General features: G+C 33.5%; 1 protein-coding gene across 1 annotated transcript; it reads left to right on the top strand.

Moving 5' to 3' along the window:
- LOC144848293 (uncharacterized) lies at positions 1 to 23,834 on the top strand. The gene is made up of 3 exons (XM_078705008.1): positions 1 to 664; positions 10,833 to 10,880; positions 22,330 to 23,834. Exons 1-3 carry the CDS (start codon positions 1 to 3, stop codon positions 23,832 to 23,834), a joined length of 2,217 nt encoding a protein of 738 aa, XP_078561134.1.
- Positions 23,835 to 25,219: the final 1,385 nt, after the last annotated feature.

The raw sequence follows: 25,219 nt of genomic DNA, 5'->3' as shown, positions 1-25,219 counted from the left end.
ATGGCTCATCATCATTGCTTGCTGTGCCTGATTGTATTTTATAGTATATTCTACGACTGTTTTGCTGGAACTTATATTTTCACAGAAGACCCGAAATCGGTTCTTATTGCTAAAGGAAACACAGTAAGGCTATCCTGTGCATGGACACCAGAACTGGATGAACAGTATAACTTTCTATGGTCATTATTCCCTCAGGATGGTGATTATAAATCGATTATAACGTCAAATTCAAAATACAATCTAACAAATGACGCGACATCTTCGAATCTTTCCATTTCCAATGTTGATTCTGATGACGCGGGAATATACAGGTGTGATATCAGCAGAATAAATGAATATAGTCTTTCTAAACAGGCTTCTGTAGTGCTAGAAGAAATAACGTGCAATCCAGAATATGATAAAGGTGAAATAGGAACAAAGCTGAAATGTTCTTATACTTCTTCTTATCCTTCAAATGATATTGATTTACGATGGTATAAAGACGGAAATATAGTAATATCAGACACACAAGACAAACACGTTTTAAAATCAATGGATTTGACTGCTGAAGACGATGGAGCTGTGTTTACTTGTAAAGCTTTCTTCTCAAATCAAGTCATAGGAACTTGTGAAACTACTCCGCTAGTATTGACTATAGATGCAGAGATCGAACAATCACCACCAGGTACACTTCAGGTTGGAGATAGCTTTAATCTTACCTGCACAGGGAAAGGTAATCCTGATTATTATAGGTATGCATGGACGTGGAATGACAGACCAGTAGGATCGTCGAAATGTAAAAATATGTTTTCAATAGGCCACGTGCTTACTGTTTTGGGTGCAACAAACAATGTGAATGGCATAAACGCTACTTGTACTATTAGTCGTGATGGTCGCAACAGCAGTACAACGACCTATACAATTAATACAGTTTTCGTAAATGTGACGTCTACAACGACACATTCACACACGACACCAGGTACGCATACACAAAAGTCAAGTATATATCAACTATCAGAAACTACAAAACTAAAGATTGTCATTGGAGCCGTTTCAATAGCGTTTCTGATTTCAACGACAGGAAATATAATTTACTTGTTAAGAAAAAGGCGCAAAAAGATTAAACGAATAAGCATGCAATTAAAATCAATGAATGACATTGAACAAAAGACTACAGATTCTGACGTTCATGAAAACTTGGTGACAGTTTTGACTGGGATTTCAAAAGAGTCAAACGCAGAAGACAATTTAACCACAATATCATGTGATAAACGTACACTGGCAGCACGTGACCATTTACAAGACAACGTTGATTATGATTGCGTGGCATCAGCAGACAATCAAAGCACTGACATTACAGTAAACAGCAACAATGAATGCCATGATTCGGCATTAGTAGACATTCACAACGATGGAATGACATCTGAAACAGACAGTGAATATGAGTATGATTATGTGAAGACACCAGATATAGGGGCCACAGAGAATAACGGCTCTGCAGAATACATTCAGGTTGTCGATGACAACGCTGACGACGATCCCAGAAGAGATTCACTAAAAACAGAAAATAATAGGCCTACAGCTGGCGAGTACAATGATGCTTCAATGTCACAAACTTATATTTCCATAAATACTAGAACCAATGATAAAGAGGCTGAGTACGAAAACAGTAAATTACATCGTCTCAAAGGTATCTCGACTTCTGATAACTCAAAGACCAAGTACGAAAATGTTAAATTATCATCGAGATTAAGAAGAGATGGAAAAACCATTTCAGGTAATCGCGAGGATGACGTCACCCTGGTGCATGCGAGTACAGTTGAAGTACCTGATACAAACGAGGTGTACGAAAATGCATCGGTACGCACAAAAGCTGTGAAGTGTGCTAAGAAATAAAAGAAGCAAAACAGAACCAACCTACATATTCTTCAAGCAAACAATGGGAACTGCACAAACACATTTTATCATAGAGACTTGTTTTGTAAATGTTTGATGTATTAAGGCTTTTATTAGATGAAATCGTTATCTTTCAAAATTTGCAAACTACTAAACCCAACACATACAGGGGTATAACTTATTCTTAAAGTATCGCAAGAGTCGAGTATGGACCATATTTCAATGATATGAGCAATAGATAAGTATGCTAAATATTACGTTGAAATTTTCGAAATTATTAGAGCAGTTTAAAAAATATATACTTGTTTGTTGTTTAAGGAAGTAAATCACAAAAATATTATATTAGAAATAATCAACTCTGAGATGAACATTAACCAGAAAAGGGAAAGGTAGGAAGTATTATCAAATGATTAGCAAAAATAAAAAAAAAACAGAATAAAGTTCATCGGCAACATCGTCATAATTTGTCATGAAATAAGCAACAATAAAATATCAACATATGCAAGTATACGTGATCGTCAAAATGTTTTTTCCTCGAAATTTCTATATTAAAACCACGATTTTATACGTTATTAGATTTTATATAAATATAATATAGATATTAAACATTAAGAACTAAAAGAAAATTGGTTGCAAATTAGTAATTTTGTTGAATGTGTAAGTACTATAATACATATTTCTATTTTATATTTTTGCTTTAAGACTATTATATTCTACTTTCATTCTATACGTTCATTCATTGAATATGTAATTGGTTTTGGGTTATGTAATTATTAATTATTATAAGAGAGCAAACAAATTTAACTTAATAAAATGATTTTTTCCAAATGTTGTTGTACCTATTTGTTGTTTGTATGAATTTACATTTGAATATAAAACGACTTTCAAAATGAAACGTAAAACATTGAAAATTAAACAATAATGGTTATTGTTTATTTATTTTTGTTTTCAGCTTTATATTTACATAACTTAAATTAAGCTCTCAAAATAACAGTCTTCGCTTGCAACATGAGATCTCATTTAGATAGATTATTTTGTTGCTTTTGCTCATATTCATTTCCAATTGTTTCAATAGTAAAAAAAAGCATTTCAAAACATAGAACCAGGTATATACTTTGTGGTGCCACTACTAGTTTGGTCCTGAAAAAACTTGCAATCCAAAACATTGCACACATTTTACGGTGAAGAATATTAGAATTGGAACTTGCTATTATCATGTCAGTATAGTATTGTGTTTAGTTAATTCACCCTATATACGCTTTATTATTTATATTTTTTAAATTATGTTATGTTTTGTTTGTATTGTTTTTATTTTGATAAGTGAAGACCAATACTTAATAAATAAATAATACGCACGCCCTCTTGAGGAAGCAAATACAGAGTTTGAAGCACGCCCTCTTGAGGAAGCAAATACAGAGTTTGAAGCACGCCCTCTTGAGGAAGCAAACGAGAGTTTGAAGCACGCCCTCTTGAGAAAGCAAACGGGCGTTTGAAGCCCTTCAATTTGACAATTCTAAAATGTTTATTTAAAAACTTTCCTCAATAAAAAAATTAAAAATAAAATATGGTCGTGGACATGTATTAAATAATTAGGCCTCTGCTGATCTATTCATATAGAACCGAAATAAAAATGTGAAAAAGTATAAACGAAAATGCGACGATAGTAATTGGATATTTTTCTAAAAAAATACCTTACAACATTGTGTACAAGTAGATCACAACAGCTTACGTTTTAGTCCAACTTTCACTGAAGGGGGCGGTATACATTTATAGCACAGTAGTTTCAGCTTTTTTACATATACAATAATGGAATAAGATGTTTACATAACCTTTAGAGCGGATGTGTAGTTATTTCTGTATATAGCATGTTACCAGGTTTGATGTTTCAGTACAGTACAACAGAAATCAGATCGAGTGAGTGTTCAAACCGGAGTACGATTTCTATCATAAACAACCCGTATCATCAACATCGACCAACAATTACGACGTCTTACATGATAAAGTTCTTTTTTGTTTCGTACAATCTCTATTTTGGAAATTAATTTAAACCGATCTAAAACAACATTCGGAACTCAACCGTTGCAAGAATCTACACAGTTTACAATGGCTCGTCATCAACATTGTACATTGACGTTTTACAAGTGCCTGGTTATATTTCATAGTATATTTTACGACAGTTTTGCTCAAATATATAATTTCACAGAAAATCCAAAATCGGTTCTCATTGCAAATGGAAAACCAGCAAGATTATCCTGTGCATGGAGACCAGAATTGGATGAAAACCATGACTTTGGATGGGCATTATTCCCTCAGGATAGTGATGTTGGTAAATATATTGAGAGGTCAAATCCAAAATACAATCTAACAAATAATGCAACATTTTCACATCTTTCCATTTTCAATGTAACTTCTAATGATGTAGGAAATTACAGGTGTGATATCAGACACGGCGATACAGACATTGTTTCTAACGAGGCTTCTGTAGTGTTAGTAGAAATAACGTGCAATCCAGAATATGATAATGGTGAGATAGGAACAAAGATGAACTGTTCTTATCCTTTTTCTTATACTGCAAATGATATTGATTTATATTGGTATAAAGACAAATATTTAATTAAAACAGAAGAACAGAATAAACATTTTTTAGAATCAAGGGCTTTGACAGTTGGCGACGATGGAACTGTATTTATTTGTAAAGCCATCACCGCATCTCATCTGATTGGAACTTGTGAGACTACTCCGCTAGTATTGATAATAGATGCAGAGATTGAACAATCACCACCAGGTATACTTCAGGTTCGTGATAGCTTTAATCTTACCTGCTTGGGGAAAGGTAACCCCGATTATTATAAGTATGAATGGACGTGGAATGGCAACCCAGTAGGATCGCCCACAGGTAAAAAAAAAATTGCGAAAGGTAATTTGCTTACTGTGAAGAATGTATCCATCAATGCCAATGGCAAAATAGTTACTTGTACTATTAGTCGTAGTGGTCGCAACAGCAGTACAGCGAGCTATACAATACACGTGAGTATGCCCAGTACAACTACACGTTTACACACAACGCAAGATCAACTATCAGTAACCAGTGTCCCGGACGATGAGTCACAAACACTAATCATTGTCACTGTCGTAGTGGCAACAATTCTTTTGATTTTCACAACAGCGATCATAATTTACTTTTTACATAAAAGGCACAGTTATGAAAAAAAGAAAAAACCCGTAGGTGTACTATTGAAAGAACCAATGTACGACAACATTGACCAAAATATTAACAGCTCTGAAAAAATGCGCGTACAAAATGACCCTCGGAGTGAAAAGTTGACAACAGATTTTACAGTACATTATAAGCCTACGATTTCAAGTTCAAATGATCAGTTGGATACTATGTACGCAGAACCTGATAGGTTAGTAACTGGTCACAATGTCACGCCACGGAACGCAAGCCTTGATAATATAGATTCAGCGAATACGAGTGATGCAAGACAAACAAAAAGCAGAGAAAGTATTGATGCAATGTATGCAAAACCGATCAATTCCCGCAGTAAAGAAAGTATTGATGATATATATTCTAAGCCCAACAAACCAACTACAAGAACGCAAGAGATTACGCGTGAAGACCCTACTAAGAAAAACGTAGAAGGCTTAACGTACGCAGAAATAGAGTTTACAAGAGGTGGTACGTTCCCAGCCCCTAAACCACAGGACTACGGACTTGATTACGCAACTGTACAGACTAAAAAGTAAATATCTCCCGTAACTGTTACTTTTACCAGAACCTTACATTTATCATTACGAATCAACCTTTGACATGTACATGAAAGTATACCACTGAAAGAATCAAACGTTACCAATATAACTGAAGTGGCAGTTAAAACAGACAGTGAAAATGAGTATGATTATGTGGAATTATTATAGCAGTTTAAAATATTTTAAATATGTTTAAGGAAGTAAATTAAAATAAATTATAATTAGAAGTCAACTGAGATGAACATTAACCAGAAAAGGGAAGGGTAGGAAGTATTAACAGATGATTAGCAAGAATTGAAAAAGTACAGAAACGAGGAAAGAAAAACAGAATAAAGTTCATCGATAACACATCCTTATTTGGCATGAAATAACCAACAACAATAAAATATCAATATATGCCAGTACACGTGATCGTCAAAATGGTTTTTCCATGATGTTTCTATATAAAACTACGATTGTATACGTCATTAGATTTCTATATAAATATAAGTTAAATATTAAACCTTAAGCAAGAACGTATTGATCAATATTTACACGTTGCAAATTAGTAATTTTGTGAATATGTATTTAATATATTTCGTATCATTTATATAAATATTTCTATTTATATTTTTGCTTTAAGGCATTTTTTATTACAATAAGTTTAGACTAGTTCAGACTTATGTTTTTCTTACCAGAATAAATAAATAAATATTATCAGATATCACAAATGTGTGAAGGAATACGTTAAAAATGGTAACGCACCGTAATGTAAATATATCATCTTATATCATAATGGATAACAAAAATATATTTCATATGTAATTATTATTGTTTTAATTGATTATTATTATTATTATAAGAGAACAATCACATTAAACATTTTTCAAATGCTATTGTACTTGTTTGTTGATTAAGGAACAAATGAATGGAAAGGGCAGCAGTTGAGATCAACGTGAACGAGAATAAGTTGTAACAGAATAGTGACTAGGAAGAGTTTGAGAATTTATGCAAAGCGAGAAATATAAATTTCAAAGGTCATAGCTTGGTTCTTTCAAACACAAAATGCATTTTCTTTTACGAAATAAGTCCAAACACAACAGGGAAACGTTTCATTAAGACATCCTTGTAAACATTGCACTGTATATAGTTCTTGATACATTTAGAACATTTCCAAAATAACTATTCCTAAATGGAACTTGTTTAAAAGGTATCTACACTAGAGTAACAGACCAGTTGTTATGCAGTTAGGCTCTCTTGATTATACTTTACATTTCTCATTAGGAAGTTTTTTTTCATATAGAAATGAATGATAACTATCTATAGTAATTACACTCTATGCACGGGAATTGCGAATCTACCGAAAATTAGCAGGCATTTGAAGATCAGAAGCGTTCTGAACCTAGGCCTGGTGTCTAGGCCAACTTTAGTAGTTGTTGACATCATTTATTAGGAACTGAGTGTTATTGATCAGTAACCCCACATAGATTTAATATGGACAACAATATCTAAATGCAAATAGACTAAAAATAAAACAATAAGAACGAATTTATAAAACATATAACATGAATAATAATCTAATTAACAGAAAGAAAAAACAAATAAAAGACTAACTAAACATAGATTGGCTAAATTAAAAGACACATCTTAATGATTCATATAAAAAAAATTCCAAATATTGGGGAAAAAATGGTGTATCTAAGAAATTTAACATTTGTTTTTCAAATCTAATATTTTGGTTATAGTGTGCTAAGTGAAGACAAATTCGGGGTTATTATAATAATTTAATATATAATAACTACGACCTCTAGAGGAAGGAGATTTGGGAGCCCTCTTTTTTTATTTTACAATTTAAAAAAAAAAATCGCGGACAATTATTCAACAACTATATAGGCTTATCCTTATCTATTCATATAGAACAAGAAATACAAAGTGAAAAAATATAAACGAACATGCGACAATAGAATGTGGATTTTGTTCTATAAAAATCGTTTACAACATTGTGTAAAAGTAGATTACAACAATATGCCTACATTTAAAACACATAAATACCTCCTCAGCGTTTTAGTCAAAATATTCACTCTAGGGGGCGGTATACAACAGGAGTTTTACCTCATGTACAATAATGGAATATTATATGTTTACACAACTTTAGAGCGGATGCGCAGTTATTTCTGTATATAGCATGTGACCAGGTTTGATGTATCAGTACAGTGACTAGATACAGTACAGGAATAAGATCGAGTGAGTGCTTAAACTGAGTACGATTTCATAACAACGCGAGTATCGACTAACAATAAGGCTTACATTATAAACATTATTATTGTTTAATCATCAGAATTTACCTACGTCTATTTGTGTATGTTTTTGTTTCATCACAAAATCTCTAGTTGGGAAATTGATTTAAATTGGACTAAAGTAGTATTGGAAGCTGAACTAGAAACTACCAAGTCGCAGTGTTTATAATGGCTCATCATCATTTCTTGCTGTGCCTGATTATATTGTATAGTATATTTCACTGCTGTTTTGGACAAACCTATTTGTTCACAGAAGATCCACAATCGGTTCTCGTTGCAGAAGGACAAACAGCAACGCTATCGTGTGTTTGGAAACCAGAATTGTATGAACTGCATAACTTTGAATGGGTATTATTCCCTCAGGATGGTGGTCTGTCTGAATCAATTAAAATGTCAAATTCAAAATACAATTTAATAAATAACGCAACATCTTCGAATCTTTTTATTTTCAATGTTGATTCTGAAGACGCGGGAAACTACAGGTGTGATATCAGAGGAATAATTGAAAACAGTAATTCTAATCAGGCTTCGGTAGTGATAGGAGAAATAAGGTGCAATCCAGAATATGATAATGGTAAAATAGGAACAACGATGACATGTTCTTATCCATCAAATCGTATTGATTTACGATGGTATAAAAACGGAAATATAGTAATATCAGACACACAAGACAAACACGTTTTAAAATCAAGAGCTTTGACTGCTGAAGACGATGGAGCTGTGTTTACTTGTAAAGCCACCATCAGATCAAACAATCAAGTGATAGGAACTTGTGAAACTACTCCTCTAGTATTGAACATAGATGCAGACATTAAACAATCATCGCCAGGTACATTTCAGGTTGGAGATAGCTTTAATCTTACCTGCTCAGGGAAAGGTAATCCTGATTATTATGAATATGAATGGACGTGGAATGGCAAATCTGTAGGATCGTCACCAAATGGAAGGCGATTTGCAATAGAGAGTGTGCTTACTGTGAATAGTGTATCAAGCAGTGACACTGGCAAAATAGTTACTTGTACTATTAGTCGTGATGGTCGTGACAGCAGTACAGCGAGTCATACAATAAATGTTGCAGAAAATACGCAAAGTACAACTGCACGTTCACGCACACCACAAGGTAGGTCTACTGTAACAGACCTACTATCAGCAAACAATGTCACAGATGAGCCACAAACATTGATTATTGTCATTGGCGTAGTTGCAACAGTTATTGTGATCTTGATAAAAGCAATTGTAATTTACATTTTACATAAAAGGCGTAAGAAACAGGATAGCAAAAAGACAAAACCTGAAAATGTACCATTGAAAGAACCAATGTACGACACTGATCAAAATATTAACAGTTCTGAAAAATCACGCGTACAAAATGGCCCTCGGAGTGAAAAGTTGACAACAGATTTTACAGTATATGATGAGCCTACAATTTCAAATTCAAATACTCAGTTGGAGACTATGTATGCCGAACCTGATAGGTTAGTAACTGGTCACAATGCTAGGTATGACACGCCACGGAACGCTATAAGTCTTGAAAATATCGATACAGCGAATACTGATGAAGCGAGTGATGCTAAGCCAAGAAAAACAAAAAGCAGAGAAAGTATAGATGCAATGTATGCGAAACCGAACAAGTCTCGCAGTACAGAAAGTATTGATGATCTGTATGCTAAGCCCAACAAACAGACTGCAAGAACACCAGAGATTACCCGTGAAGACCCTACTAAGAAAAACGTAGAAGGCCTAACGTACGCAGATATAGAGTTTAAAAGCGGTACGTTTCCAACCCCCGAACCACAGGACTACGGACTTGATTACGCAACTGTGCAGATTATGAAGTAAATATCTCCCGTAACTGTTACTTTTACCAGTACCTTACATTTATCATTACAAATCAACTTTTGACATGTGACGTAACCGCATCGTTCAATATTGCTTTTACTGTATATACAAAGCTATTTTAATGCAATGTGTATTATAGGCCTAACAAATAACAGTCCAACGAATTTATATCGTAATGTTATACGTCATACGCATCTCAACAACGACCATGAAGGAATTTGTTGATATCCATTAAAACAAAAACAAATTTCATAATATTTACTACCATGGGTTGCTGTAATTTTGATTCATTAGAAACATTATAGTTCTGAAGATTGTCTGAAATATCAAATTTTAGCTTTAACCTTATCTGCTTAGGGAATTATACATGGACGTGGAATGACAAACCAGTAGGATCGTCACCAAATGAAAGACGATTTGCAATAGTGAGTGCGCAGTTATTTCTGTATATAGCATATGACCAGGTTTGATGTATCAATACAGTGACTAGATACAGTACAGGAATCAGATCGAGTGAGTGTTTAAACTGAGTACGATTTCATAACAACGCGAGTATCGACTAACAATAAGGCTTATATTATAAACATTATTGTTTAATCATCAGAATTGACCTACGTCTATTTGTGTACGTTTTTGTTTCATCATAAATGTCTAGTTTGGAAATTGATTTAAACTGAACTAAAGTAATATTGGAAGCTGAACTAGAAACTACCAAGCCGCAGTGTTTATAATGGCTCATCATCATTGCTTGCTGTGCCTGATACTCAACTAGAAACTACCAAGTCACAGTGTTTATAATGGCTCATCATCATTGCTTGTTGTTCCTGATGCTCAACTAGAAACTACCAAGTCGCAGTGTTTATAATGGCTCATCATCATTGCTTGTTGTTCCTGATTATATTGACGGAAATATAGTAACATCAGATACACAAGACAAACACGTTTTAGAATCAAGAGCTTTGACTGCCGACGACGATGGCGCTGTATTTTCTTGTAAAGCCACACTGGTATCTCAAATTCAAGTGATAGGAACTTGTGAAATTACGCCGCTAGTATTAACTATATATACAGAGATTGAACAATCACCACTAGGTCCACTTCAGGTTGGTGATAGCTTTAATCTTACCTGTTCAGGGAAAGGTAATCCTGATTATTATAGGTATAAATGGACGTGGAATGGCAAACCAGTAGAAAACAGATTTGCAAAAGCTAGTGTGCTTACTGTGAAAAGTGTATCAAGCGGATACAATGGCAAAATAGTTACTTGTACTATTAGTCGTGATGGTCGTGACAGCAGTACAGCGAGTTATAGAATAAATGTTGCAGAAAATACGCAAAGTACAACTGCACGTTCACGCACAACACAAGGTAGGTCTACTGTTACAGACCTACTATCAGCAAACAATGTCACAGACAACGAGCCTCAAACATTGATTATTGTCATTGGCGTAGTTGCAACAGTTATTGGGATTTTGGTAACAGCAATTGTAATTTGCATTTTGCATAAAAGGCGTAAGAAACAGCAGGATGGCAAAAAAACAAAACCTAAAAATGTACAATTGAAAGAACCAATGTATAGTAACACTGATCAAGAAATTATTATTAAAACGCGCATAGATGGCCCTCTGCACGAAACGTTAATAACAGATTTGGCTGTATATGATGAACCTGCAATGTCAGACACACATGGAAACTTGGAGATTGTTTACGAAGATCCTGACGTGCCGACACATGACCAATTAACAGAAAAAGATAAATATGATTATGTTGCATCAGAAGAAATGACAGTTGAAAGAGAAAGAAAAAACGAGTATGACTATGCGGCAACAACAGACACCCACAGTGCCGAGATGACAACAAAATCATACATTAAAAATAACTATGATTATGTGGTATCAGCAGACATCCACAGCACAGAAAATGAATATGAAGATGTAACATCAGCAGACGATCAAAACGATGAAACAGACAGGGAAAATGAGTATGATTATGTGGAAACATCAGGCATAGTCGCCACAGAAAAAAAAAGCTCTGCAGAATACATTGAACTTGTTGATGACAGCGCTGATGACGATAACAGTAAAGATTCACTAAAAACAGAAAATACTAGGCCTACAGCTGGCGAGTACAATGATGCTTCAATGTCACAAACTTATATTTCCATAAATACTAGAACAAATGATAATGAGGCTGAGTACGAAAACAGTAAATTACATCGTCCCAAAGGTATCTCGACTTCTGACAACTCAAAGACCAAGTCCGAAAGTGTTAAATTATTACAGAGATCAAGAAGAGGTGGAATAACCATTTCAGATAACCGCGAGGATGACGTCAGCAAGGTACATGCGAGTACAGTTGAAGTAAACGACGTGTATGAAAATGCATCGGTACGCACAAAAGTAGTGAAGTGTGTTAAGAAATAAAAGAAGCAAAACAGAACAAAACGTAAGTCTACAGAGTCTTTATACAACAAAAACAAAACATTGAAAACTGCATCAATAAATTCTACATCATAAGAGACATAAATAGATGCACTGTTTACTATAATAACTTTAATAATATAGTATAGCATTTACTTTAAAAATGAGAGAGAAGTTGATTAAAGGTTTTGATCTTTTATGGATCATAGTCCAGACAAGGTCGAAACGTTGATCATGACACCCTCTCTTTATTTTGAGCAAACTTAGAGATCGGTTTAATATGCCATTTTAATGTCAAAAATTATAATTCACTTTGACCAATAACTGGATAGAAAACTCCATTAAAACTCCATATAAACTCCATTTTAAAGTGAAATCATTGTTGTTAACCATTTGCAGACTACCTGTTCCCATCACGGGTGGCTCATAATCAATATGAGTATCTTTATCTTAAATAAGTTTAGGCTTAGCAGAAACATCCTTAATCCATGGCAGAAATAATATACAGTAATCAATTTTTTGTTGGAAATAAATTGAATTAAAAAAATTATAGAGATGAACATTAGAGAAACTTCTGAATGCATATTTTTATATTTTTCTTTCTAATATGTGTACGTGTTTCATTGTGAAGACATTTCAAAAATAACATTGCTTTACATTTTGTTCTTTCCATGTTTTTGTTTGGCGAAATATATAATATGATATGACAATTATAAGATAAGGTAGGATTTATTAACAATGATTAGTAAGAATTAAAATATCTGCAACAGATCCTATTTTTGCATACAATAAACAACAAAAATAAAAATTCACAAAATGATAACATCGACTGTCAAATTAGGGTTTCCATGATGATTCTTCATATTATACCGCGATTTAATTTATATAAATTATAATATTATCAAAATCTATGAAAAAGTCAAATGTTGATGCACATTTTGCAGAATCTTTACTTAACATCCATTTAAACTTACATATTCAAATATAATTGATTATAAAAACAACCTTCAACATGAAGGAAAAACATTAAAAGTGAAACAATTAATTTATTTTACTTTAGTTTTGACTTGCCTTTCGGTTCAATGATCAGTATATTGCTTCGTTCACACGGAAGACGGAGCTGTTCAACCCTTTACAAGATTTCCATTATTCAACAGAACAGCGCAGTTTTGAACTTCGTGTGAATATAACCTAAACATTGGGATCTAAAATTACAAATGTTTACTTCAATTGAATATTCCGTAATACAGCATCACATGTGAATCACATGTATCTCCTACTATATCATAGACCATAACCTACAATATAGACACCACTGTGGTGGTACACATGAGATGCTGTTTAATTCAGAATGTTCCTATTATACATCATGTCGTATGTAGAGACACATCACTGAGAATCAGGTAGTTAATTAGTTTGCAAATTCGGGTCATCAGCCAATCACGAGGCTTAACCATATTCTGGTTCATTTTTTGGAAATGTCTAAGCTATGAATTAAAGTTGGAATTAAAGGGATGTCTTCGGCTTTCGGTAATGTACCAATTTTAGTTTTTGGTCCTAAACATAGTGCCACAACATTCTATTTAGGTAGAGTACTCATAGCATAGAACTAAAATAAACGTTTATTTGATACACTCACTTTGTACATTATCAAATGAATTGTTTCACAAACAAAAATGTTGAAACTGAAACTTACTGGTAATAATTTAAGAAAACATCACCGAATAGTTGTCACGAACACATCAGGTGTGTCAATGTTTTAAATGGAAGTTTTTGTTTTTCTTGTTTTTAAATCATTTATCTGAAAGAGATACATGCTTCTGTGCATTAGAGGTTTCTAACTAATGAATATTAGAAAGTACTGTTAATATTTAAGAAGCTATAGGTTTACAACTAAATTATTTCAAAAAAGAGTAACAACAAAGATGGAAGAAATAAAGTTTTGCTTATTAGTACGATTTTAACACATTAATGCCACTGTTCCAAATGTTACGGTCCGGTCATGTATTTATTTTACAGATTTCTTTATAAACTTAGGTGGCCTCCTTTATACGATGTCATGAGACATTTATATCGATTTAACTTGAAGAAACCGACGAAAACCAATTTAGAAAGTCAGCATGGAAATCAGAAAATCAAATGGATAAAACTTTTAAAAAGAAAAAAAAAACTAATCGGTCAATATTTATCTACACAAATTGTTGAGTACACAAAACTGTAAAAGAATACACTATATGTTACAGTAAAAATATCCATTGAGGCCTATTTTATCACATTCCCTATCAGTGCAGAATAACCGTAAACCAAGTTTTTCCTCTACATTACCCCCCCCCCCCCCACCTTAAAAAGAGTACAACAACTAAAGTATCTCGAAATGTAAGAATAGTAAAAACCAAATCAAAAAACATCTTTATTTAAAATGTTATACGAAAGGAAAGATATAGTTATGTAGAGTGTTTTAACCAATCACAGTTACGAACTACTCAGCATTTACAATTAAACTCTCACTCACCATACGTCTTCGACTGATAAACGTATATCACGCCCTCTGGAGGAAAAAACTGACAATGTATTAGGAAAGTATTTTTAAAGTATTACATCATTAATGTTGAATATTCAGTGGCGCTATTTCCTGGTATTTCATTTCTGCAGAAATCAAGTATATCACTAGTGCTGAAGTAGATCATTCCAACTTATATAACAACAAAATAAAGACACAAGTGCCAACGTTAAATGTTTGACTACGAATACAGGATCTAACCGTATACGAAGTTATTTAGTAGGCCTATTGGTTATAATGTTGGATTGAAGTGTTTATAAATTGAGTACCATTTGTACCATACGTGTGAATAAGCAAACATTATTTAATGTCTAAACATTATTACTGGTATCGCTGAATCGTCGGAATAAGGAATATAATTTATAGGAATATTTGCGTAAATCTCAATTTGATAAAGAAGTTCCAATATTCGGACATCAATCGAGGTGCATTAGTCAGTACTGTACTATTCCTATTATAACAACGCGTGGGAACATCGATCGTCTTATGATATCTAATATTCACTACAATGTTTATAATGGCTCATCATCAACATTGTACATTGTTATTTTACAAGTGCCTGATTATATTCTATAGTGTATTTCATTGCTGTTCTGCACAATCCTATACTTTTATAAAACATCCACAACATGTTCTCGTTGGGAAGGGACAAACCGCAACGTTGTCGTGTGAATGGACACCAGCATTGTATGAAAACCATGACGTTTACTGGGCAGCATACCCTCATGTTGGTGAGTCGCAAGCAATTATAAGGTCAACTTTAAAGTACAATGTAACAACTATAGCAACATCTGCATATCTTTCCATTTTTAATGTTGGTTACAATGATGTAGGAAACTACAGGTGTGATATCTCGAAAGGTGGTGGTTTATACAGTCTTTCTGAATCTGCTTCTGTAGTGATAGGAGAAATAGTGTGCGATCCAGAGAATGGTAATGGTGAGATTGGAACAACGCTGACATGTTCTTACTTTACTTTTTATTATTCACATAATATTGATTTACTATGGTATAAAGACAGGAAACAAATTACATCAGGAGTACAACAAAATAATGTTATAGAATCAAGAGCTTTGACTGTCGAAGACGATAGAGCTGTATTTACTTGTAAAGCCACAATTAGATCTCAAAATCAAGTGATAGGAACTTGTGAAACTACTCCGCTAGTATTGACAATAGATGCAGAGATTGAACAATCACCGCCAGGTGCACTTCATGATGGAGATAGCTTTACCCTTACCTGCTCAGGGAAAGGTAATCCTGATTATTATAAATATGAATGGACGTGGAATGGCAAACCTGTAGGATCAAATGGAAGGCGATTTGCAATAGGAAGTGTGCTTACTGTGAAGAAGGTATCAAGCAGAGACAATGGCAAAATAGTTACTTGTACTATTAGTCGTAGTGGTCATAACAGTAGTTTAGCAACCTATACACTATACATTATAGAGCAAATGACTACACGTTTGCAGTCGACATCTGGTACGCGTACGCGAAACTCAATTACGCGTCAACTATCAACTGACGTCCCTGATGATGAGTCCCCAACAGTAATGACTACACGTTTACAGTTGACACTAGGTACACATACACACAAGCCAATTATAGACCTATCAGGAACTAGTATCCAGGATAATGATTCTACAATAGTAATCATTGTCATCATTGGCGTAGTTGCGATAGCTTTTGTGATTTTGATAACAACAATTGTAAATTACATTTTACATAAAAGGCGCAAGAAACAGGATGAGAACAAAACAAAAGCTGAAAGTGTAACATTGAAAGAACCAATGTATGGTAACACTGATCAAGAAATTATTAAAACGCGCGTAAATGGCCCTCTACGCGAAACGTTGATAACAGATTTTGCTGTATATGATGAACCTGCAATGTCAGACACACATGGAAACTTGGATATTGTTTACGAAGATCCTGACGTGCCGACACACGACCAATTAACAGAAAAAGTTAAGTATGATTATGTTGCATCAGAAGAAATGATAGTTGAAAGAGAAAGCAAAAACGAGTATGACTATGCGGCAACAACAGACACCCACAGTGCCGAGATGACAGATGATTCAGAAATAAAAAATAACTATGATTATGTGGTATCAGCAGACATCCACAGCACAGAAAATGAATATGAAGATGTAACATCAGCAGACGATCAAAACGATGAAACAGACAGTCAAAATGAGTATGATTATGTGGAAATATCAGGCATAGCCCCGAAAAAGAAGGCTCTGCAGAATACATTGAACGTTGTCGACTGTCACATCAAGAGGAAGCCACTAAAAACGAATATGCCTGCTGCGTCCAAGAATAAGTACAATGTAGCTTCAATGTCACAAACTTATATTTCAGTAAATTTTAGAGCAAATGATAATGAGGCTGAGTACGAAAACAGTAAATTGCATCGTCCCAAATGTGTCTCGACTTCTGACAACTCAAAGACCAAGTCCGAAAGTGTTAAATTATTACAGAGATCAAAAAGAGGTGGAATAACCATTTCAGATAACCGCGAGGATGACGTCAGCAAGGTGCATGCGAGTACAGTTGAAGTTAACAACGTGTACGAAAATGCATCGGTACGCACAAAAGCAGCGAAGTGTGCTAAGAAATAAAAGAAGCAAAACAGAACCAAACGTAGGCCTACAGAGTCTTTATACAACAAAAACAAAACATTTAAAACTGTATCAATAAATTCTACATAATAACATAGACATAAATAGATGCACTGTTTCCTATAATAATTTTAATCGATAATGTATAGCATTTACTTTACAAATGAGACAGAAGTTTATTAAACGTTTTAATCTTTTGTGGATCATAATACACATCGGAATTATAATAAGGGAATTAATTTAAAGTTCAGGTACAGGCATGAATTTTAAATATAATATCTGGTTAATTAATTGTACATAAATCAAATATTTGTAATAGAAATGAAGACAAAAAAACATGAATTTCCCTTAAAATGGTCAAATACAAAATTTAGCAAAATTCTGCTATAAACTTTTTTTCAGTAGTTGTAGTTGAACCTAATGTAATAACATGTCTGGTGACTCCCTAGACGGTGAAAAAAGATGGTGGATATACGGTGGATAATTTTTGCTATGAATAAAAATACTAGAAATGTAAAATTTAAGTTATATTACTTATATTTAGTCATCTGATAACATTTTTTACCACACTGTTTATTTTTTATAGTTTTTTAAAAATGCCTCTTTTTTTACAACACTTGTGTACGAATGAATAGAGATTTTACTGTGTAATTTGAACTGATAAGAAAGTGCTTATTTTCAACAACATGGTGTAACACAAATAAAATCTCAAAAATTATGAAACATAGGGGCCTCTATAGATCGATAATTATTGGAATGTATGATCAATAGAAATGTTTTGCCCGCACCAAAGTGCCCGAGTCAGTGTACTACAATATTCTATTAGGTCTATAACAACGTGTGTGAACATCATATTATTTTAATTGTTTATAGTTAGCTACATTGGATACAAAGCTTACAATGGCTCATCATCAATAGTGTACATTGCTGTTTTACAAGTGCTTGATTATATTCTATAATATATTTCACTGCTGTTCTGCACAATCCTAGCCTAAATTTAATGCAACATTCATGCAAGTATTTGCATTTTTTTGTAGTGCTTGAAACAACAGTTAACGACAATTATTATCGTCTGATGATTATTATAAATGTAGTGGTAGTATTTGGTGTACAACAATTAATTCAAAATTACGTTTATTATAATTAGAAAAATAACAAGAATGTGTATGAGAAATATCATTGTATTTGTCGTTTAAGGAAGTAAATTAAAATGATTTTTATAAAGAAAACGTTTGAAATGAAAATGAAGAATAAAAAGTTTTACCAATGATTAACAAGAATTTGAGACTTCTTGAAACAATGAAAATAATGTTTTAATGTTTATTCTATAATTTATATCTATGTGTTCACAGGAAATCATATTTTGAGGCAAAGTTTCCAGCCCTAATGAGACTCCTTGATCAGCTTTAATATTTTTATATTAGTTGATGTCCTTAACTCAGTTTTATATTAATGTCGTTTACTGTTTATATTTAGTTGTCTATACATTTTATACATTTTTACATATATGCATATATTTTCTTATAAAGTTTAACCTTTTTAATGTAAAATGTTACGGTTTCAGCCTTTTGGCTATTTGTATCATTGATCGTCTGTTTTTGGACAAATAAAATGAATTATCATGAATTAATCATAATGTTCGCCCTCAGTCGTGAAGAATATCCGGTATCTTGGACTTCAAATTGATGAGAATCTAAATTGGAATGATCATATTCGGCAATTAAATAAAACTATTGTATACAAAATTAATATTCCAAATACGTTGTCTGAAACGCTAAGTGAATCTATTTTAAATATGCTATATACCAGCGTAATTCAGCCCTGTTATGGACTATGCTATCTCCGTGTGGGGAACTAAATGTTGCATGCTTCCTCATGATAAACTGTGTAGTGTAGTTGACAAAAGTACATTTTTCTACAATATTAATAAAATATTGTATGAGCATTATTTTATAACATTTGTATAAACATCAACTCGGGAGAGAGAGATAAAACAGACAGCGGAAATAAATATGACTGCGTGACGTCAGCAATGAAAACGATGACCACTAAAACAGACAGTACAAATGAGTATGATTATGTGGAAACGGTGAAAAACGATTGTCACAGGAGGAAGCCAGTAAAAACGGAAAGGCGTACTCTGTGTAAAAAGTCAAATGTTGATGCACATTTTTCTGAATGTTTACTTAACATCCATTTAAACTTACATATTCAAATATAATTGATTATAAAAACAACCTTCAAAATAAAGGAAAAACATTAAAAGTGAAACCATTAATTTATTTTACTTTAGATTTGACTTGCCTTTCGGTTCAATGATCAGTATATTGCTTCGTTCACATGGAAGACAAGAGTTTCATTATTCAACAGAACAGCGGCGTTTTCAACTTTGTGTGAATATAACCTAAAAATGTCAATTCAATTGAATGTTCTGTAATACAGCATCACATTTGAATCACATGTATCTCCTACCATAACCTAACCATTAACCTTTAACCTTATACATAATACAGACACCACTGTGGTGGTACACATGAGATGCTGTTTAATTCGGAATGTTCCTATGATACATCATGTCGTATGTAGAGATACTGCACTGAGAATCAGGTAGTTAATTAGTCTGATGATTTGGGTCAGCCAATCACGAGGCTTAATCATATTCTGGTTCATTTTTTGGAAATGTCTAAGCTATGAATTAAAGTTAGAATTGAAGGGAAAGGGAGGGAGAGGGAGAGAGGGAGAGAGAGAGGGAAAGTCTTCGGCTTTCGGGAATGTACCAATTTTAGTTTTCGGTCCTAAACATAGTGCCACAACATTCTATTTAACTATAGTACTCATAACATAGAACTAAAATAAATGTTTATTTTATACACTCACTTTGTGTAGTTTATCAAATGAATTGTTTCACAAACAAAATTGTTGAAACTGAAACTTACTGGTAATAATTTAAGAAAACATCACCGAATAGTTGTCACGAACACATCAGGTGTGTCTAAGTTTTAAATGGAAGTTTTTTTTTGTTTGTTATTAAATCATTTTTCTGAAAAAGATACATGCTTCTTTTCATTAGACGTCTCTAACTAATGAATATTAGAAAATACTGTATGTATTTAAGAAACTATAGGTTTACAACTAAATTATTTCAAAAAGAGCAACAACAAAAATGGAAGAAATAAAGTTTTGCTTATTAGTACGATTTTAACACATTTTAATGTGTTAAAATGTTACTGTTCCAAATGTTACGGTCCGTCAATTATTTATTTTACAGATATCTTTATAAACTTAGATGACCTTTTTTATACTATGTCATGAAACATTTATATCGATTTAACTTGAAGAAACCGACGAAAACCAAACGGAAAAAAGTTTTAAAAAAAGGAAAAGAAAGAAATACTAATCGGTGAATAATCTACACAAATTGTTGAGTATAAAAAAACTCTACAATAGAAAATATCCATTGAGGCCTATTTTATCACATTCCTTATCATATCAGTGCAGAATAACCGTAAGCCAAACAAGTTTGTCCCCCCTCACCTCCAAAAAATGAGTACAATAACTAAAGTATCACGAAATGTAAGAATATTAAAAAAAACATATCAAAAAACATCTTGATTTAACCGTTAACACGACATTTGCTACGATTATGTAGAGTGTTTAAACCAATCACAGTCACAAACTACTCACCATTTACAACTTAAACTCTCACTCACCATAACGGCTTCGTATATCACGCCCTCTGGAGGAAAAATGGTATGTATTACTGTAGGAAGGTATTTTTAAAGTATTACATCATTAATGTTGAATATTCAGTGGCGCTATTTCCTGGTATTTTATTTCTGCAGTTATCAAGTGTATCACTAGTGCTGACGTAGATCATTCCAACTTATATAACAACAAAATAAAGACACAAGTGTCAACGTTAAATGTTTGAATACTAATACAGGATCTAACCGTATACGAAGTTATTTAGTATTGGATATAATGTTGGATTGAAGTGTTTATAAATTGAGTACCATTTGCATCATATGTGTGAACAAGCAAACATTATTTAATGTCTAAAACATTATTACTGGTATCGTTAAATCGTCGGAATAAGGAATATAATTTATAGGAATATTTGCGTAAATCTCAATTTGATAAGGAAGTTCTAATATTCGGACATCAATCGAGATGGCTTAGTACTGTAACTATTATTATTATTATAACAACGCGTGGGAACATCGATCGAGCATAATGTCTGATGATATCTAATATTTACTACAATGTTTAAAATGTCTCATCTTCAATATTGTACATTACTGTTGTACAAGTGCTTGATTATATTGTATGGTATATTCCACTGCTGTTGTGCACAATCATATTCTTTCACACAGCATCCACAATCGGTTCTTGTTGCAGAAGGACACACCGCAACGCTGTCGTGTGAATGGACACCAGCATTAAATGGCAAACATACCGTTCTCTGGTCAGCATACCCTCGTGTTGGTGATACAAAAGCAATTGAAAAGTCAACTTTAAAATACACTTTAACAAAAGAAGCAACCTTATCAATCCTTTTCATTTCTAATGTTGATTATAATGATGAAGGAATATACAAGTGTGATATATATGACGGCTTTACATACAGAAGTTCTGAATCCGCTTATGTAGGGGAAATAACATGCAATACAGATAATGACAATGCCGATATAGGAACAATTGTGACATGTTCTTATGATTATCCTTCTTACCTTTACAATAATATTGATTTAATGTGGTATACAGACCGAAATATTTTGACATCAGTACTACAAACTAATGTTATACAAGCAAGAGCTTTGTCTACAGAAGACTATGGAGCTTTATTTACGTGTACAGCTACATTCAAAGGTGATGTGATAGGAACTTGTGAAACTACTCCGCTGCCTATAGATGCCCAGATTGAACAATCACCGCCAGGTACACTTCAGGTTGGGGATAGCTTTAATCTTACATGCTCAGCGAAAGGTAATCCTGATTATTATGAATATGAATGGACGTGGAATGACAAGCCTGTAGAATCGTCACCAAGCAAAAGACGATTTGCAATAGGTAATGTGCTTACTGTAGAGAGTGTATCAAGCAAAGCCAATGGCAAAATAGTTACTTGTACTATTAGTCGTGATGGTCGTAACAGTAGTGTCGCAACCTATGCAGTGAACGTTATGGAGCTAATGACTACATCTGGAACGCGTACGCGCAACTCAATTACGCGTCAACTATCAACCGACGTCCCTGCTGACGAGTCCCCAACAGTAATCACTACACGTTTACAGTCGACACCAGGTACACATACACACAAGTCAATTACGGTAAGACTATCAACAACCAATGTCGCGCATGACGTTTCACCAGTAATGACTACACGTTTACAGTCGACACTTGGTACACGTACGTACAAGTCAATTACAGACCTATCAGAATCTAATATCTATGATATTGATTCTACAATAGTAATCATTGTCATCATTGGCGGAGTTGCGATAGTTCTTGTGAGTTTGATAACAGCATTTACATTTTACTTTTTAAACAAAAGGCACAAAAAACAGTACGACAAAGAAGAGACAAAACCCGAAAGTGTACCATTGGAAAAACCAGTGTACGGTAACACTGAACACAACATTAACAGTTCTGAAATAGAAAATTGTGAAAATTTGGAGACAATGTACGCAGAACCTGACCTGTCAGCAAATGGTTGCCATGTTAAATATGACACGCCACAGGATGCAGTAAACATTGATAAAACTTATGATTCTTTAGGTAAGTCAATGAAACCTAATGAAGCAAGTGATGCTAAGCCGAGAAAAACGACAAGTACCGAAAGTACACATGCAATACAAGTAAAACCAATCAAGGCCGGCAGTAAAGAAATTATTGAAGATTTGTATTCTAAGCCTAACAAACGGAATGCGAAAACGCCGATCGAGGCCCACAGTAAAGAGAATATTGAAGATTTGTATACTAGGCCTAATAAACCGACTGCAAGCAGACCAACCAAGGCCCACAACGCTGAAGAAAGTCTTGAAGATCTGTATTCTAAGCCTAACAAACGGAATGCGATCGAGGCCCACAGTAAAGAGAATATTGAAGATCTGTATACTAGGCCTAATAAACCGATTGCAAGCAGACCAACCAAGGCCCACAACGCTGAAGAAAGTCTTGAAGATCTGTATTCTAAGCCTAACAAACGGAATGCGATCGAGGCCCACAGTAAAGAGAATATTGAAGATCTGTATACTAGGCCTAATAAATCGACTGCAAGCAGACCAACCAATGCCAACAATGTTAAAGAAAGTCTTGAAGAGCCCAACAAACCAACTACAAGAATACCAGAAATTACGCACGAAGATCCTACTAAGAAAAACGTAGAAGGCTTAACGTACGCAGAAATAGAGTTTAAAAGCGGTACGTTCCCAGCCCCTGGACCACAGGACTACGGGCTTGATTACGCAACTGTACAGATTAAAAAGTAACGTAATATTGCTACGTAACCGTTACGTGTACAGTACTTACCGTTTACGCTGTAACAATTTTTAATACGTTTATCACATGTTGTAGAAATCAATATTATTCAACTTTCGATATGTGACGTAACCGTCTGGAGAAATCGTTTGTGACAATTTTTTGCAATGTGTATGTAGGCCTAGGATTAAAACAGAACATACGTCTCCAGCGACCTCTATGAAGGATATATATTTAAATTAACAGACTATCACATTATCTACGCTAAAGGACAACTTGACCGAGAACCATATTTAACAACGTATTCATGACGTAGATTTTGCCATGCACTTGTGACGTCAAAGTAATTTGCGGAGACGGCTGTAACGGCGATCGCGTGCGGCGATATCGTAAATCTCGCGATTGTTCTGACATCATATGTACATCCCTAATACGATGTTCTCGGTCAAGTTGTCTTTTAACGCGGATTGCTGTGAGTTGTTTCTGTAACTTTGTATACAGTTTTTTTTCTGTAACTTTGTAGGTATACAGTTTTTTTCTGTAACTTTGTAGGTATATTTTTTTTCTTATTGATATAAAGTACCATAATATTCTATGTTAATTTTCTAAGATAAATGAATACATAAATAGGATGCATTACAACAACTATATACTCGTTATCACTTGTTGGTAATTGTAAATATTAGATGTAAAGTCCAATAACTCTTAGATATCATAGCTTTAAATCCGCTTACTTCATACTAAACGTATTACAGTTGAATTCGGCTGCTTATCTATGTTATTGATTATGCAATCGAAGATATTGATTATGTATTTGATATTGATTGTTATTGTTTTTTTAAAGAGCAAACCAAATAGATTTTAATTTTATTACCATTATCACAATTGATTTACATTGATTAGATAGTTTAATATTATTGATTATGAAATTAAAGTTATTGATTGATTGATCAAACCAACAAGAAAAATGAAATAATTTAAAAAGTTAAAAATTAGTTGAAGATTGATGGTTACTTTCCGATGATAATTCGTTCAACTCTTAAGCTCTGTCTACACTATCAAACTAGTTTGACAAAAAAGGGTGTGATATTCCCAAATATAATAGTGGTATATCATGTCCATATATGGGCACATCACATTTCATGTCACATAAAGTTTGGTAGTGTAGACAAAGCGTTAGTGTTTAAAAAAAATGACCCACACTTCTCATTTTATTTGAAATCCACATAGGCCTACAATTTAAATTTCAAAGATTTTTTTTTATCTTGTGTAGTTCACCACCACTTTTATTCATTCAATGTTTCATTACATAATTTCTAAACTTTTTCCACTTTTTCTGTTTTTCCTCATTAATATCATAATTTTAACCTTTAGTATCATACAATTAATGCAAAGT

The sequence above is a fragment of the Antedon bifida genome, chromosome 7 (assembly GCF_963402885.1).
Source record: "Antedon bifida chromosome 7, ecAntBifi1.1, whole genome shotgun sequence".
In the NCBI taxonomy this organism is placed as follows: Eukaryota; Metazoa; Echinodermata; class Crinoidea; order Comatulida; family Antedonidae; genus Antedon; species Antedon bifida.
This window is presented reverse-complemented; position numbering and strand designations above follow the sequence as displayed.